Source organism: Crocodylus porosus, unplaced genomic scaffold, assembly GCF_001723895.1.
Source record: "Crocodylus porosus isolate Cpor-Errol unplaced genomic scaffold, CroPor_comp1, whole genome shotgun sequence".
NCBI classification, from domain to species: domain Eukaryota; kingdom Metazoa; phylum Chordata; order Crocodylia; family Crocodylidae; genus Crocodylus; species Crocodylus porosus.
The window spans coordinates 28,454,226-28,472,681 of record NW_017728914.1 but is presented as its reverse complement, the minus strand read 5'-3'; the positions used below and the strand labels follow the sequence as shown (position 1 = coordinate 28,472,681).

Sequence of the window (18,456 nt, the reverse complement as noted above, 5' to 3'; positions counted from 1 at the left end):
TTTAATCTTCCTACAACCAACTGTATAGCTTCTTTCCCAACTAAGCTTTTATTTCTACAGCATGGGTGGGCCAAATGTGGCCCACCAGACCATTCTATCTAGCCCACAGGGCCCCTAAAAAAAATTAGAAAATGAATATTTATCTGCCTGTCACATGGCCCTTGATGAATTGCCAAAACTCAGTAAGCGGCCCTCCGCTCAAAGTAATTGCCCGCCCCATAGACTATGGGAATCAGGCATTTTTCCCAGCTGAACCTGATAATTCCCTCTACCAGGGGCAAATACTTATTCTTAAAAAAAGCTCAGCCTCAAACAACTGATCCTTAAAAGGACAGACTACCCTTCTACAGAAACCTTCAAAGCAGGAGCAGTGGGCAGTGTATAGATTATGATATGGGATGTATTTGGTAGCCATGTTGATCAGAGACAAAAAAAATACAAAAAACTAAAACTTTTGGTTCCAAAATGATACCTTTTATCAACTGAGAAATGACAAAAAAAAATCCTTTCAGTTGGTCTAATAAAAGGTATCATTTTGGAACCAAGAGTTCTAGATTTTTGTGTAGCTTATGATATGACACATAGTTGAGCCATTTTGGTTGCATACAGTAGAGGGCAATGTTACCCTTCCATACAAACTCGTTCTTGTCAAGGTTATACAGTAATTTGGCCAAAAAATGGGTCTGTCTCATGCATTTTTACTCAGTTAAAAGATTTTTAAAAAAAATCTTATTCAGGGATTAAAGAAACATTTCAATTAATTTAGTTTATCGGGTAAATAAAAACAAAGGCTTATAAACTTTATTTCAGGAAGTCTGATATAGCATTTTTGTTTAGCTGGATTATATGCTTTTTTTTACATCCAATTAAAAGAATTCATGGTTAAGTTCAAAGTTCAGTCACAACTTCAGCATTAAAAGAGGCCGGCCCCCTCTGTGGTTTGTGGTTTCTCTTGTCATTCTCTTGCTAAGAAGATTGCGCAAGATCTTATAGTAGGAGGTAATAATTTTACTTCTGCTGGTGATTGTTTTTGTTTACTGGTAAATTATATTGATTTTATCACTATAGTTACCCCCTGCTTTCACCATGGAAATAATTATTTTCGATTTGTCATGAAATAATGCATTACAGCATCTGACAAATATATGACATCAGATGCATTTCACATACTTCATAGCATCTGACAAAGTAGGTTTTTGTCTGTGAAAGCTCATTCTTCTCTGAACTAGTTAGTCTTTAAGGTGTCACCCTGCCCTGCCTTCTGACTCACCTGGGTAACCACCTCTATTCATTAGAAAAGTTTTTCAAACTGGACTTTGTTTCTTACAGTATCATCCCTAAAACCCAATTGATTTTTTTATTCAAGAAGTCTGAAGAATAATGTAATGGTTTATGGCTATGCCCTGTTAGCCTCAGCCTTCCGCCACCTATGATGGCACCTGAAATGAAATCAAAACTGGCAAATTTTGGACAGCGTCATTTTTCTGCTAATCTAGAATAGTTTAGAGTTAGAAAACCAATAAAACAGAAAATTCTCTTGCATGCGTACATGGTAAACAATTGCCCGTTAATAAGCCTCAAGGAACTTAGGAAATGGCAGTGAAGCTGGGCTGCTTGTGTGTGTTGAAATATTTTACATCCCACAAACCTTAATTAACAAAAGACGTGAAGGCTCCAGTTCTGCAGCGCCCCTGCAGAGCTTTGTTACTTGCATTAACGTGTCCAAACCCAAGCAATAAAATATATTACTGAATACAATAATAATCTTAATAAAATAATGATAGCAACATATGAAATAATCAAAGGAATTGTGAGAAATGGATTTGCATTATTTATTTGCATTGCCCCTAGAGGCCCCAGCATGAGTCTGGAGCTCCGTTCTGCTAGATACAAATTGCGAGGGAGATAGACAGCTCCTGTCTAGAAGGGCAGGACCAATCCGTACAGTCTTGCAGTCTTTTAATGAAGATCGAAGGGGAAACAAAAGCACCCAATTCAATAGTATAGGTACTTCCTTGACATCTGATATTTGCTCGCCCCCTTGCCAAGATAAATATTAACCAGGAAATATACCAGCCTGCAAGTATTTATAAGGACATAAAAAATGCTGTTTACGGAGTCGCTCCATTGGTCTACCTTGCTCACTTATCCTGGGTCCCACAGCTAGTGGCTCCTCCATAGAGCTGTCACAATGCATCTGCTGAGGTTCGTGGACACCCCCGACACCTGCCCCTTCTGAGAGCAGAGGGAGACCCTGGCATACGCCCTCCTGGACTGTGCCAGGCCGAGGCCCTTCACCGCCTGCCTCCTCCTCAACCTCCTGCTGCCCTACTCCCATCCCCACACCTTGTTGTTTGTGCACTCCTGGAACATGGCTTCTGGCCAGGTGTAACACCCTCCACACCCAGGGACTACACGGCTGTTTTCCTGTCCTTGGTCTGTTCACCCCTCCAGGCAGTTTCACCGGGCAACGTCCAAGGACTCCTCGGGCTTGTCCGGGGGCCAGCAGGCCCTGCCTGGGGTGCTCTGCTCAGTGGCCCGTCACTTGGAACAATTCACCTAAACCTATGCCCTGACCCCTCAGCCCTGTTTTCTCTTCAAATGTCGTTGCGTCCTCGCCGGCCTCCCGGCTGAAGTGGATTTTCATCACACACCTGCCCGCGCGCATGCCCACAAGGTCTTGCACTGAACGCCAAGGCACTGCCGGCATTGCACATGCGCAGTCAATGGGACACCTCAGGGAGGCCCCGCCCCTTCCGCTCCACTTCCGGGTAGAACGGGATGAGGTCGGGGCGGTTGGTGTGGCTGGCTGTTGCTGTAGCAACGGGGCCTCGTGGCGGCGCCATGGACAGCCGCGGGGCTCAGGTCAGCAGGCCGGGCCGGGCCCCTCGGCGGTGGGGGACGGGGCGGGTTGCTTTCCTTGTCGGGACAGGGCAGGGAGGTGCGGAAGGCCGGCGAGAAGGCTCCCGTTGTCCTGCGCCGCGTTGTGTTGCCAGCAGAGCAGGGGACGCGCTTGGTCCCCTCTGTTCATCGGTGGCCCCGTGTCCGGTTCTGCAACAGGGATGTGAGCAAATTGGAGAAAGTCCAGCGGAGGGCGACGAGGGGGTGACAGGGCTGGGACACGTGCGAGGAGAGGCTCCGGGAGCGGGGTTTATTTAGTCTGGAGAAGAAGAGACGGAGGGGGATTGAATAGCAGCCTTCAGCTCCCTGCACGGGCGGTCGGAAGAGGAAGGAGCCGGATGGTTCTCAGTGGGGGAGATGGCAGGACAAGGAGCAATGGGATAGTTGCAGCAAGGGAAGTTTAGGATGGATATTAGGAAAAAAACTTTCTCCCTAGGAGGGGGTAGTAAAACACTGGAATGGGTCACCCAGACAGGTGGTGGAGTCTCCATCCTTGAAGGTTTTTAAGACCCATCTACACAAAGCCCTGACTGGGATGATGTAGTTGGGGCTGGTCCTGCCTTGAGCAGGGGGTTGGACTCGCGACCTCCCGAGGCCCCTTGCAACACTAATTTTTAGCGATTCTGTGTAGTTGGGCTGAAGTTAGACAAGCTTTTGAATGCAAGACTTTCTTCCTGTCTCTGGGTGAAGGACGCCAGGTGCAGCAAGTCGAGCACTGCATAGGTGAGTGGCTGAGAGAGAGTTTCAAGTGTGGCAGACAGGAAAAAAAACAAAAAAGCTGACCACAGGCAGCACTCGGGTGCCTGGCTTCCTATATTTACAGACCCGAGAAAGAATATCTTGCGTTCCAGAGCTCATCTAACTTTCGACTGACTATGTAAGTGGTCCAATAAAAGATATCACCCTAAGAAATTCTTGCCTCTTGTATTGCTTTTGTCTCTTCTAAAGCATTCATTGTTTTGGCTCCTAGACTATTCTTTGCTTAGGGTGGTCATTCCCTCCCCCCCCCCCCCAAAAAAAGGATAGGTACTGCATTTAAAGCTGTGGTTGTTGAGAAGTTTCTGACTAACTGTATGAATCCAGTCCTGCCACAAAACATATGTGAGAATGGCCTGGGGATGCTGTGAAACTGATTCTAGTTCTCACTGACTGTTTTCATTACTGGAACCTGTAGAAATATGTAAAATGTTCAACTGAGATCAGGCTCTCTGCAGGAGTTTTTTTCCACTTGCTAATGCCACATGAAACTATGTGCGTAGTTTTGAGATCCATGCTATTCTTTAATTTTTAACTTTTTTTCTCTTTCTGTGAAGATATAAAGATTCGGACTTGAAGATGGAAATGTATGATAACCTTGGAAAAGTAGGAGAAGGGAGTTATGGAATGGTGATAAAGTGCAAGCACAAGGAAACAGGCCAGATAGTAGCAATTAAAATATTCTATGAGAAACCAGAAAAATCTGTCAACAAAACTGCTATGAGAGAAATAAAGTTTCTAAAGGTTTGCTGCTTTTGACTTATTTCATTTTTGATTTACAAAATAATTAGCTTTAAAATGAAACTTTCATCTTGAATGGTACATCATTGCTCATGGGCTACTGAACACATAACAAGGAAAGAGCATATGCCAGACAATGCAAAGAAAATTTGAAAATATAACAAATACAAAAGGACAAATCTAAAAAATGTAGCTGTACTTTTGAAAGTAAGTATGGACAGTTATGCATATCAGGTTAAAGGAACTAATAGCATGGGGGTGTGTGTGTGGGTTTTTGGGGTTTTTTTAAGAGTTTTTTTGTGGTTCAGCTATGCAAAATTTTAGGACCTGTCGCTACTTTGTGTAGTTTCATAGATTTCTGCACAAGCACAAAGCTATGCTAGATTTGCCTTTTTATACCATTCGTATGAACAGAAGTGAAGCTTTTCTCTCCTCACCCTCCAACACTTCACCCAAAGCTGTGGAGGATGTGGAGTCCTTGTATAAATCACCCTGGTTTAGGTTTTGCGTGTATGCTTCCATCCCAATGCACAGCCTGGGCAAAACAATTACCTAGGTAAGATGCTGTAGTAGCACTTTCTACCCTGGGACAGGTTGTACCTTTTTGTTCTTTTCAGTCCTGGTGTAAATCACATCAGTATATAAATCCATTAGGATATACAAACACCTGTATTCAAATTTAGCCTAGTATAACATATGGTGGCTCAGCTAAAGATAGGAGAAATGTAAAAAATGCTATCCATTTCCTACAAGTCTAGATAAATATTTGACCTATGCAGTTAAAAAATGTTCACCCTACAAGTTCTATACTTGCCTCCATCACAGACATACCATTTGAACTTAAGAGCATGAACAGGCATTCATTTGTAGTGTTATAAACGTATAGTACTGTAGTGGTTTACAAGTGTTCCTGCAGAAATAGAGGCTGTTCCCGCAGGGGCTGTGGTAATGGGAAGAATGGCTTTTCCTGGGGTGCTTGTAGAGCCAGTGGCAGCTCTTCTTACTGCCACCCACACCACAGGAACGAGCTTTTTCTGGTGTTTCTATGGGTGGGGGTTGCAGCTCTTCCCACTTCCTTTCATGACAGCCATTAAGGTCCCACCAGGACTCTTTAACAGCTTGTGAGCTGTGGGTGAGTACTGTTTGTACAAACAGCTAGAATAGGGTGAGTACTATGTACTACAAACAGCTAGAATAGGTGCACACTTGGTTTTTGTAGTGCTATCAATGTAATGCCTGTCCATAGCCTAAGTCATATGTATTCTGTTGGGACCAGTCCAGTTGCAACAGGCAATGAGGAAGGAAGACAAAAGTAGAGACAGTGCTACCTTTGTGCATCTTTAGCCTAAAGACTAGTATTGCTGTTTTAAGTTATGCCTTAATCTAATGCAGTGATTCTCGGGCAGGGTGTTGTGGGACCCTGGGCTACCTTGAGATCCTTTCCATGGTACCATGGGGTTCCATGCAATGTTAGCACTGTTAGGTATGCAAACATGATTCACAAGATAAACCCAGAGATTTCAAATAGGAATCCACGGCATCAAAAATATTCTGACCTGTTGTTTTGTTTTGCTGGGTTTTTTTAGTTCTTTGCAGTTTTTTTCTGTAGTCAAAAAGGGGAAACCAGAAGGTGGCATTTTCTGGGAAGTGCCTTGAATCTAAACAGGTTTGAGAACCACCTGGTGTGGATCCCAGGAGGCTGATCTGTCAGCTACAGATTACCTTGTACTTTAACTGACTCTGTGGCACTTCAAACAGGAGAGAATTGTCTCCATTAATATTTTTCCCAGAGATTCCCCAGCATCAAACTAATGGAGTAGAACAGTTTCTCCTATGGGTTCATGGAAGACCAGAACTATGTGGAGGCTCTGCAAGAAAGTGCAGACTGAAGCTGTAATATATTTCCTTGTTAAATATCTTGGATTTGGTCTGCCATACTTGGGCGCCCGCTGTTTGTGAATTTGAGACCCGAGGCAGAAACTAGTCTGTTACATTCAAACACCAGTTACAAATCCTAACTTGGCATTACAATATGTGTGCAAGTTCTCCAGGCCTTTACATGACTCCTACCCTTCCAGGACATGTTCTTAAAATATGTGATCATCACTGATTTTTATTTAGGTATAGCAGAGGGTTTTACTATTGGGGTGCGATCCTCTGCTCCTCACGAAATCAATGGGAAAAGCCCCTTGCTCTAAATCTGGGTTAATTCTATGGAGCTCAGTGACACTGACCTGAATTGACATCACTGTGAGCCGCTACAGTGATAATTTCAGTGTAAACTGTAATTAAAAAGTTGGGACGGATTGTTTAGACCCATTCATAAACAAGTTAATAAAACAGTGTTTCAAAAATATTAGATCTGAAATATAAATATATGGAACCTGCTGTGCATCTTTTTAGCATGATTATTATTTTGACATGGCTTTGTGCCAAATTTGTGCCAATTTTGACATATGGCTTTGTGTTTCCATATCAGGAAAGTAAATGGTTTGCAAAAAAGGGGAGGGGAGGAGCAGTTTATCCTGCCTCCTCACAGTTTGTCCATATCAGAAGTGTTATTTCTGGTTTAATCCCTGTAACTGAGAGCAGTTTTTGGCTCAGTGTTAATAAGGTCAGACAAAGTTGAGGAAAACACTTTCTGGCTTTTGGACCAGAGAACAAGCTCCTTTTCTTGGGCTCCTTAAAGTCTATGTAATGTAATTTTTTTTCCTGATTTAGGTCCTGTGATAGTAACACATGTTTGTAAATCAGCACTTTAGATTCAATATTATTCTGATCAAACTAGCTCACCCAGTTATGGTTTAAATATTGGAGGAAGGCTGGAGGAGAGGGAATACAAATTTGCGTATTTGCATATTTATACTAACCCCCCCATCTGTTCTTGTATTTATGCCTTAGTTAAGGAAAAAAATTATCCTAACTGGAATACAAAGATACAGAAGAAAGTGTTTTTCCTCTTTTGTCAACAGCAATTTCATCATGAAAACCTGGTCAACCTCATTGAAGTATTTAGACAGAAAAAAAAAAATCATTTGGTTTTCGAATTTATTGATCATACAGTTTTAGATGAGCTGCAGTGTTACAGCCATGGATTGGATAATAAAAGACTTAAAAGATACCTCTTTCAGATCTTTCGAGCAGTCGGGTATCTCCACAGCAACAATGTAAGTACTGTATAAAAAGGTAAAAATAAGGTTAGGATCCAGTGGCATTATCTCCTTCCATCATATTTTTTGATGTTGCTTAGTGTTTATCTTCCAGAAATTGAAATTTTAAGTCTTTGTTGAAGAAATTCTAGCTTCATAATAACTGCTTAAATGTCCTCTTGCCCTTCCAGTACATTTTCTTAAAAATGTGATTTGTTGCTAATTTGTATTTAGGCATAGCTGAAGGTTTTGCTGTTAAGGTGTGATCCTCAGTGCCTCATGAAGTCAGTGGGAACAGAGCCTCTTGCTCCAAATCTAGGCTAATTCTGTGAACTTCAGTAGCACTAACCTGAATTGACAACAGAGAGTGACTACAGTGACACTTACAGCGTAAACTGTAATTAAAAAGTTGGGACAGATTGTTTTTATACCCACTCATAAGCAAGTTAAAACAGTGTTTCAAAAATACTAGATCTGGAATACAAATAAAAATAAGCACTTTTATTAAAAGATAAAAATAAGGTTAAAATCCAGTGGTGTTATCTCCTTCCATCATATTTTTTGATGTTACTTTGTGTTAATCTTTCAAAATTGAAACGTTAATTCTTTGTTGAAGAAATTCTAGTTTCATAATTATTGCTTCAATGTTTCCAGTTGGATTTTGATCTGCAGAATTGGAACACTAGTGCGGTATAAGCCGGGACATTAAATGTGCCTAGACACATGCAGGGAGGCAGACTTGATTAATCGAGTCTGGAGCATGGTAATTGCCAAACTCCAGCATCACGTATATCATTGTCCCCATGCTGAAAAATGGCAGTGGGGGCGCTTTAACTAAAACTTGTTCAACAAGCTTTAATTAAAGTGCACCCCCCCCCCCCATTTTTCAGCGCAGAGATGCTGATACATGTGATACTCTGGGTGCTTTAATTAGAACGGCTCTTGGACTCACTCTAATTAAAGTGGTGACTTCTAGAATTTAGGATCTTTATCTTCTTGCATGGTTGATACCAGCATGGCAGAACTGATTTGGCTGTTTCAGTTTGTGCTTTTGGAGATGTTGGAAAAAGGGAGCTGTTGTGTTTCTTAACAAGGGAGCTGTTGTCTTTCTTAATCAAGTTGTTTTCTGCTTTTCCCCTTTTGTCCAGATCATACATCGTGATATCAAACCTGAGAATGTTTTAGTGTCACAGAATGGAATCGTTAAACTTTGTGATTTTGGCTTTGCTCGGACATTGGCTGCTCCTGGTGACATTTATACTGATTATGTGGCTACACGATGGTACAGGGCTCCAGAACTGGTATTAAAAGACACTGTGTATGGAAAGTATGTATTTTTGTTTATGTTCCTGATTATTACGCTAGCATGGAGCATCGTTTGTGGGATGTGCACTAGGAGTACAACATAACACACGCACAAGTTAACAAATAAATAAATAAATTTTCTTCAGCCTCGAGCAATATTTTCAAAAAAGTAGTTAACATCAAAAATTGTGTTAAGCCATTTTAAGGATTTAAAGATCTGTATCACAAACCAAATATCTAGTACTGGACATGATGGGAAGTTTTAGAGGAACATCAGATGATGCTGTGTCACAGAATTTAAACAACAGCTCTTGTTTTGATAGGAAAATTAAATATGCATAAAGAACTTCTATTCCTAGTAGCCTACAAAGTGTTGTCCATGTATATGAGCTCATATATACAGCTAGGTTTGATCCTGGACTGACTGAAGTCGGTGGCAAAGCTCCTACTGATCTTAGTGCTGTGTGAGCAAGCCTACAGTCTACCTTTTCATTATAACAATATCCTGATTTTTGTGGACTGTATAGATTCTTTTCAGTATTAGGCTCAATACTAGATGGATGGTATCCCTTCAAGTATTACTATACTGGAAACACTATTATCTTTAATCAGATTAGGATTCTTCTCTTAAAAAGAGTCTAAAAATCAGATAAAGTAAGATACAAAAATTGACAATTCAATGTGAACTTCTTAATCAACAGCAAATTCACTTGCATTATATACAACAATGCAATTATTTCAGCTGGAGGGCTGCTTAATAACTTTTGGTGCGTGGTCAAGAACTGAAAGAGTAGCCCCATTCCTTGACAGGTGCCACAGCCTCTGATTGCCATTTTGGGACCAGAACTCCCACCCCGACCTTTGCCACTGGAAGTGTCCCGTGTCCCGTCCTCGCCACCCTTGCCTGTCCTGATTTACATGGACTTGCATAGTGTATATAGAGGGGATTGCATAATAAATCAAAATTAAGTCTTACTCTTGTGTGTATATATATGTGTGTGTGGGGGGAGGGATTTGGGGGGTATGAGGTTTGTGAAGGGGTGTGTGTGGTGGGGGTTGGAGGGTTTTGTGAAGAGGTGGGGTGTAGGGTTTGTGGGGGAGTATGGGTGGGTGTGGGCCCTGCCACCACATGCCGCCCTGCCCCCGATGGTGCCCAGTACCCACCGGTGGTGGCAGCAGCATGCAGTGGGCCCTCGGGGTGTTCCTGGCCCATGACTGGCTCCATGTGGATCAGAGGCATGGAGCCAGCCTAGCCCAGGATAATGGCATGCAGCTCCCACCTGCAGTGTTGGGAGCCACACGTGCTGGCATAGAGCCAGCCTGGTCTGATTCAAAGGTCCATGTCTGTGGGCTGGGCTGGCTCTGTACCACCATGTGCAGATCCCAGGGTTCAACCAGAGCCTCCAGGAGGCTCTGCCTGTAGTGTGCCAGGAGCAGCCTGAGGGCTTGTCGCCTGCTGCTGCCACTGGCGCTGGTGGGGGGCTAAGTGCCATGGTGGAGGGGCCCACACCTAGCCACAAAACCCACCCCTCACTCTAATGCTACATGAGTTAAAGGAAGGTTTTAATAGATAATTGTTTTGTAGCTAAATGTAGAAATAGTATTTCATAAATACTTGTGAAGACCTTTTTTTAGAAAGCTATTACATTATTTCTAATGAAATTAATTTTTTTATATTTTCAGATACTCTGGTATTTTTTATTTTTTTTAGATATTTTAAGACCTTCTAAGTTTTTCTCTATAAATAGCAGCTCTTTGCTAAGTTTTATCCTTGCTTCAGTTTTGTCTTGCTGAGCACTTTGTTTCCTGATCTTAGACCTGTGGACATCTGGGCTATAGGTTGTATGATCATTGAAATGGCCACTGGGAATCCCTATCTGCCTAGCAGTTCTGACCTAGACCTACTTCATAAAATTGTGACTAAAGTAGGTGAGTACTGTCGAATGTAGTGCAGACAGTATTTAAGAACAACTTTGACATGCTGTGTTAATTTGATTGCTGTCTGTGTATAAATGTAGGTAATGGCATAAACAATTTCAGGACTGGCTGCGAAGACACTTGCTATAAAATGTTAATTATTGAACAGTGGTACTGTTTCTGATGTGACAGGTATTTTTTTAAGCTCTTAACTTAGCCTGTGTGGCAAATGGCAGTTTTCCTATCATGTCCAAGACATTGCCTGGGCAAAGACTACATCAGCAAAGGGCAGTCTGGAATTAACAAAGTATTACCTATTCATATCAAATCTTATCTTGTCAGGTTTATCAGTAGCATGTAGAATTTAACGGAAATATGAGAAAATGAAATTTAAATGTTTGGTCTAGGGGCAGGTCAAAGCATTCTGGGGCTATGCTATTGCATCCAGATACTGGAGCAACAGACATATAAAGTACACTGATATAGAAGGTTGTCTTCATTTCTTTATTTTGGCCTATATGACAGTGTGTGTGAAATTCATAGAAAACAGACAGGCAGTTATGAATTACTGACCTGTATGTCCATAGGTGGGATCTGGTATTGTAATTAAATCATGATGATCACCACCACCTCAAGTTAATAGTCAGTTTGCAGTTTTGGACATAGCTAACTGGATATTGGGTACAGAGTCAGTCAATAGATATGATTTAGTATAGCTTGACTGAAGAATATATGTAATGCTTGTTTTCAAGATTAATTACTTTAAACAGTAAACACTATTCATTGTAAGGTAGCTCAAATAATATCCTAATCTTACTGTTAAACACTCTAGTATTTTTTCCTTCTTTGGTGCTTATGGAAGGTGCTGCAAGTACTATATAATAATAAAGGAATGCCAGTTAAAGATGTAAAGAAAGCAAATGTTCTATTTTGAGTGCTTGTACATATACGCATTCAGATAGTGGGTGAGTGTGTGCCTCAAACAGTTGGGCTTGGAGACTTTTGCGTAAGCCGTACTCATGGAATCTACATGCACCGTGCCTTGCCCTGTGCTTGGCGTGAAAAGAGAAACAGGGGTGGAAAGAGTTTTATAGCAGTTGATACTTGTTTCTAAAAAGGAAGGAGAAAGAGTGGCTTATCTTAGATTTGAGCGTATGGTTGAAGGAGTTGGGTTTTCCCAAGTTTGACATGATGGTGTTAGCCACTATTATACCATCACTAAAATGATGGTACTAGTTTGCAGCTCTCAACCTTCAAGATGCTTGCTCTCATCACGCCGTCCCATTCTATCCTTCATTACACTTATCATGCTCTCCCACAGAAAACAATTCCATTTTGGGATGTTCCAGGACCCTTGCTAATACAAGATCCTTCCATTTGGCCTCTCAGACTTTTGCAGATGATGTCCCATCTCAGAAGGACCCGTGTCATAGACTGCCTTTCTTGTGCAATTGCCCTGTAATACAATTCCTCTGAACAAGTGCCAAAGCACCTCAGCACCACTCTATATCTATTTTCAACCCAAGGCCTAAATACCCATGAGATGTACCTGGTCCCATTTAAAAAATGAGTTCAGACGGTCCATCCTAGATTCTCTAATGGCCAGAACTTTTCTTCTTCAAGCCTGGTTCTAGTCCTTACTGTTACCCAGTCCAGTCCGTTATCTGATTCACCTCTCAGTATTAGGGTATGGCTAAGCTGCAGCTCGTTATTCAGTGCTTTTCTCATCCCATCATGAGGAAAACTTACATGCCTCCAGGCCTTGCATCTGTCTCCAAAAATGGTATGCAAGATGAGGCAGGACTATGCATGGCTAATTCTGCTGGCCCCAACCTAGCTGAAGTAGTTCTGGTTCCAAGAGTTCCTTTGGATGTCAGTGAAGGAAATCAGGATCTGCTTGTCCAGCATGGGATGCGTCCCAACAGTACAATGGGCTTGCTTATCTCCTGCCAGATATATTCTCATCCATAGCACAAAAGAGTAAAATTGTGGCAGTTCTTTGGAGAAACCACAGTGGAAATACTCTTATAGACAAATACTTGAAGGAGAAAGAAAAACTACTACAATAACTGGAGTTCTGAGATATGTAGTGTCCATACATCCACATCCTGTCTTTCACCTCTTCTTTGAAGTCTTTGACAGACACATTCCTCAGCTGAGAGGAGTCTGAAGTACACAGCACCCTCTATGGACTCAGCACAGAGCATGAATAAAGGCAAGGCACAGGGTTGCTGGATGGGTATTGCTAGGGCAAAAGGCTTTGAGTTGCACTCCCTCCCTTTGGAAGCCTGCCAAAGCCTGACCCTGGACATCTTTTGGAAGAGCTGCAAGACCTTTCCGTTTAGGCAGACATTCAGCAACCAAAATCAGGCCAAAATTTTGTTTAGTGGGTCTCTGCTTTATGTTGTTTTATTTTGTCATTTTATTTATTCTAGTTGCCTTTTTAAGTTTCCATTTCTCTTGCTATAAACTGCCTTGAGCCTTTGTTGAGAAGGGTGGCATATAAATTACATAAATGCATAAGCAGATAGATAAAGCTTGAAGAACTTGAGTTACCGGTAAGTATCTTCTCTTGCTGATGTTTTGCATTAAGCTGAAGATTTGCAATAGCATAAGTTTTATACTCATAATATTATAAAACTCTAGGGAGGAGAATTTTAATTGTAAAAAGAATGATGATTTCATTCTGTGCGTGCTAATCCATGCTATGGATTCAAGCAGTTTGTTTTGGTGACATAAACCATGAACAGAAAGGTAAAACCTCATCTCAATACGCAGGGATATACATGTTTATCTTCGTGCATCAAACTGCAAAATTAATTTATGGTGCAGAACAAGTCTTTGCTGGAGGGTTCTGCTTTTTCTGTAGCCTTTCTCTTGGGAAGGGAATACAGAGAGAAACAGAACAATCTAGGACTGTTGCTAAATATTTTTCAGCTTTGCAGCCTGAAGGCTTTCTTGCTGAGAGATTTTTTTTTTTAAATTTATTTTAGTCATTCTCATAGGAATAGTGTAATTACTATACCCATACTTGATTATATTTGTTTTAAATACACTGATTTGTTGGCTGCTCACAATGAATTTTATAAACTATGTTTTCTTTCAGGCAATTTGACACCTCATCTTCAGAGTGTTTTTATAAAGAACCCAGTTTTTTCAGGGGTGGTCCTTCCTGAAGTCCAGCACCCAAAAAATGCAAGGAAAAAGTACCCCAAACTTGGTGCATTACTGGCAGATATGGTTCATGTATGTTAGAAGAGGTCTGGGTATCAAGCTTGGTGATGATGATTATTATTTGTGTTTGTCTATGATCTCTCATATCATTTACTAGACAAGTTTCCTTCAGCAAATCCCAGTTATCTCGGTCCATCTGGGACTGGTGAGGAAATCCATTCTGTTACTTTGGAGAGCTCTCCACACAGGTGTTCTTCCTGCAATTTCCTTCTTTGGAATGGTATCATAGGGATTGTACACATTCTCCAAATGATGCACACTTAAAAAAGCTTATTACACATTTCACAAAGTCATAATGGTAACCGTACTGCCAGGCACTCCTGTGATACTAACATCATGGAAATTTAAACAGAGGTCTAAAGTACTGAGTTCAGTAGAGAGTAATGGTGCTTTCAGGAGCACAAGTCTTTTACTAGTCCATTCTTTCACTGGCATTAGAAAATTATGTTGTAAGGAAATGAAAGGTCCCTTTCATTCACTGAAAGGACCATAAGCCAAGATTTCTTTAATTGGTTGAATTACAGTGTTCACAAAATGAATGACTGCATAGGCTAAAGTGACAGACTGCTTCAGCCTTATTCTATTTTTCTCTGCCCAGTTCTGATACAACATCTTTAACAACTCCAATAGGAAATCTTTTGCAAGAGTAAATCACCAATATTGCTAATTGCGTGGTGATTTTACAAGAAAATACTTTTTGTTTGTGATCAAAAGTAACTCGAACTTGAAGGGGAGGAAAAGAGAATTTATCTACTGCATCATCCTGGATAGACAAAGGTTTTTCCTTAAGTCTTATCTACAACAATTTGTAGGCAAATAACACGGTTTATAGTTAATTAATTTAGATTTATTTTAGATCATCCTATCTGCTATCCCTATAAAAACATAAGAGCATTGTACAGTGGGATGGCTGTAGAGCAGGCTAATCTTATTATATAGTCTTGCAGTGGAGGCAAATGAAGTACATTCCCAGTTAGAACTGTACAGGTAGAGGAGGCTGATCATTCCCATTGTATTAAGTTGCCCATAAAAGGAAAGGGAGTTAGAAATGTAAGACAAGTGCTCTGGTAATAGGTGTCTTTATGAGAAACATTCATAACAGTATCTGATCATCACCAAGGGATCTTTTTGGTGATTTGACTATTGAACACAAACATGTTGAATCTCATGAGATATCTATACAGACTTGGGTGCTCAAGAGATGACTGCTAGAGTTTAAATAAACAGCAGAGAGGAGATATATTAGATTACTTGAAGGATGGTCTTAGGGGACCTTTCACTGGAAATGTTTCTTATTCCATGTTCAGAAGTAGCAATACAGAAGGAACCAGGCTTGCAGCTCATGTATGATGTTATAGTGGGGAAAAAAAGTTTTATATTTACTGGACACAACAGGAACATTCCATGTATATGTAGACTCTACTTTGCTCTGAATTATGAACTTCACCATAACAGAAGTGCTGACAAAGGAAATTACCAGTGTTTGGGTAAATTATTTAAATAAGGACCTGGAAGGGAGTCAGCAAGTGCTGAGGACCCCTCTAGTGGAACAACGACATCTGGGAGTCATCTAAGCATGTCAGTAATGCCAAGACAACTTTTTGTCTGGGAAAGAACAGAACAGAAATTGCAGCTTGGGGTCTTGTTCTGACTGCATAGGTAAAATCCAGTAAAGTAAAGAGCTGTCAGAGTAAGAAGTTAAATGAAAACAGGCACATAATCTAAGCTATGTCTGGGTCAGATTTTTGATCACTTGGGCAGTTTTGGCAGTGAGAAGTTGCAGCAAGATTTCTCCAAAGAGGCAGCAGAGGAGCCTCCTACTGTAAGAAAATTCTGGTCTGTTCTACGATATATCCTTTTCTTTTACCCTGTATCTAGGAGGTATGGAAAATAAAATATGGAAAACCTCAGCCAGTAAAGTCCCAAGGAGACCATACCAGCCAGTATAACTTAAGCAAGCCCTTGGACCCTGGACTGTTCCTTGGATCATGCAGACAGAATCATTTGGACTCTTCTACTCAACTACACTGAGCAGAATTTGGCTGTAACTATAGATATGTAACTATAGATGCCTATAGTATAGATGCCATTGTCCCCAAACAAGAAGCATAAAAGAGAAAAATAACTAGAACTGGATTGTATGGCAGTGGAAGGGAACCAAGACACTAAAAATTATAAATGCTGTGAGTGGCACTATTCCTAGAAGATTCTTTTGAGTCTAATGAGATTCTTTTCACTTAAAAGGGGTATCTATTGATACAAGTGACATGATGTACATATAAATACGTTAGCAATCTCTGAGCATCACTGAATTGCAAACTAGCATTGTATTATTATGATAGACATTAATACACACCATAGTTTACATGGTAGCATGCTACACGTTATTTTAACAATCTTCTAAAATATCTATTATTTTATAGGCATGCTTACAAATAGATCCTGCTGATAGGATCTCATCAACAGATCTGCTGCAGCATGACTATTTTACTAGAGATGGATTTATTGAAAAGTAAGCATGTTTTTGGTCATTAAAATATGAAAAGTCTGAGATACTTAGACATCTTTGAAGAAGCTAAAGTAAGTAGAGAAATACATGATATAACAATCTACAAGGTTATTATTTTAGAAAGATGTGATCTTGTGAAGCTTTAGGACCTTTCAGTCATTTTTTCTTTTCTTGATGGTCTAAAGAATCCAGCATACTTAGATGTAGAAATTCCTGTTTCATTAAGTATTTGTGCAAGTTGGCGCCACTCTGCCCAGGTAGTACAAGATGCAATTATAACTGTTCTAGCTATCGGTGCCAAACCAGTTACAGGAATGTGAACCTTATGGCACTATCCCCAAAGAGGAACAGGAGGCTTATATGAAAACTAATCAATGTCAGCTATGAAATCATAGGCTATGCATAGCATTCATGTTATTTCTCCTGGACCAAAAATGGAGGTTTTGAGGGGGGAAAAAATAACCATGCTCCAACCTGTTAGAAGTCACTCCCAGGAGAGTTCCTCCTGGGAGGATGAATGCTTGTACACTTTCCCATGCCTTAAGTCCTCCTGGGGACCAGGAGGAGTGGAGCTTTAGGGAAAGGCTCCCTGTGCCTTCCAGAAACCAGGGTCACTCTGGTCTGGAGACAGCTACTCCGACTCATCCCATAGACCAGAGGGGGAGGGAAGGAACAGATGCTCCCTGCTGGTTCCTCGTGCCCCAGGATCCATGGGGAGAAGCAGGCAGAGGGCTTTGCCACACTGCTCAAGCCACTCAGCTCCCTGGCACCACAAGCCAAGCAGAAGGAGTGGTGCCACAAGTCCCTTCCTGCTGCTTACACCAGAGTCCCCAGTCTGAGAAGTGGGCAGGGGGCATGAACAATGCATGCCCCTGGTGACTGGGGGGAAGCGCAGTAAGCGGGAGCTCCTGCAGAAGCTGCCGGTGATGTCAGTGGTGGGGTGGTGAGCAGTAACCACCGACAGGGGCTACCAACAGTGTTGGCGGTGTCTTTTTGCAGGGGGTGCACCGCCACACTCGGGGAATTGCACATACACCCACATGCACCCCTATGTGTCACCCCTGGCAGGGGACTTTGTCTTTCTGCTCCATTCTTCCCAGAAATGGGAGGACTGGCATAGCCCTCACCTTCCCTAGACTGGGATCACCCCATTCTTGGGAAGGCACAAGGAGCAGGGGAGATGGGGTGGTTGCAAGCTGAATACTTGTACTGGTCTCTCATTTGAAATAGTTTCTAACAGTGGAAATTTTCCACTGCTAGGAAAGAACACTTGTACACAGCCTTAGGTATTATATCTTGCCAAATTGCTTTGATAAAAGGATGGCTTTAGAGACTGAGCAGGTTCCAGTTACATTGAGCTGGATCCTTAGGTGGTATAAATTGTGTAATTCTGCCTTTAACTTTTATAATAGGTGAGTATTGGGCCCTTTGTCTCAAAGACAAGGGACTTTCCATAATGTAGAGTTCACAGAAAGTGGAATATCTAATTCTAGTATTATTAAAAGCTTAATCTGTCTATCTGTCTGTAACACTTTTATTTGCACTCTGATGGGTTGTTTCAGCAGTCAATCACAGTGCTTACTGAAACAACCCATCAGAGTGCTCTGCACAGACAGAAGCACCACCATGACAGCAGGGACTGAGGGGCCGGACCCCCGCCTCGGCCCCTCAGTCCCCGCTGTCATGGTGGCGCCATCCCTGCCACCCACCTCTGCCTCCAAAGAGCAGGGTTGCAGCGGGGGGGCAGGGCCAGCACTGCCTCCAAGGAGGCAGAGGGGGACAGCCTGGGATGGCAGGCCACCATAATGGAGGGGATGGAGCGGGGTGCAGCTGTGCAAGGTGTGGCAGCACAGGCTGCTGGCGGTGCAGTGCTGGCCTCACTCTGCTCCCCTACCCCACTCTGGTGCCCCCCCCCCACCCAACAGGGCCAGGGGGGACAGAGGG

General features: G+C 41.9%; 1 protein-coding gene across 6 annotated transcripts in view; it reads left to right on the top strand.

Annotated features, from left to right (window-relative positions):
• Positions 1–2,736: 2,736 nt before the first annotated feature.
• CDKL3 (cyclin dependent kinase like 3) overlaps positions 2,737–18,456 on the top strand; it is a 28,874-nt gene continuing 13,154 nt past the window's right edge. For 2 of the 6 annotated variants that reach the window (XM_019535080.1, XM_019535079.1), the window contains exons 1-7: positions 2,739–2,865; positions 4,215–4,401; positions 7,371–7,565; positions 8,696–8,874; positions 10,669–10,781; positions 13,876–14,015; positions 16,427–16,515. In XM_019535080.1, coding sequence (XP_019390625.1) covers positions 4,237–4,401; positions 7,371–7,565; positions 8,696–8,874; positions 10,669–10,781; positions 13,876–14,015; positions 16,427–16,515 — 881 coding nt within the window. In that variant the 5' untranslated portion in view covers positions 2,739–2,865; positions 4,215–4,236. Of the gene's footprint in view, positions 2,866–4,214; positions 4,402–7,370; positions 7,566–8,695; positions 8,875–10,668; positions 10,782–13,875; positions 14,016–16,426; positions 16,516–18,456 lie in introns of all 6 variants that reach the window. The other 4 variants (XM_019535081.1, XM_019535082.1, XM_019535083.1 and 1 more) reach the window with 4 other exon arrangements.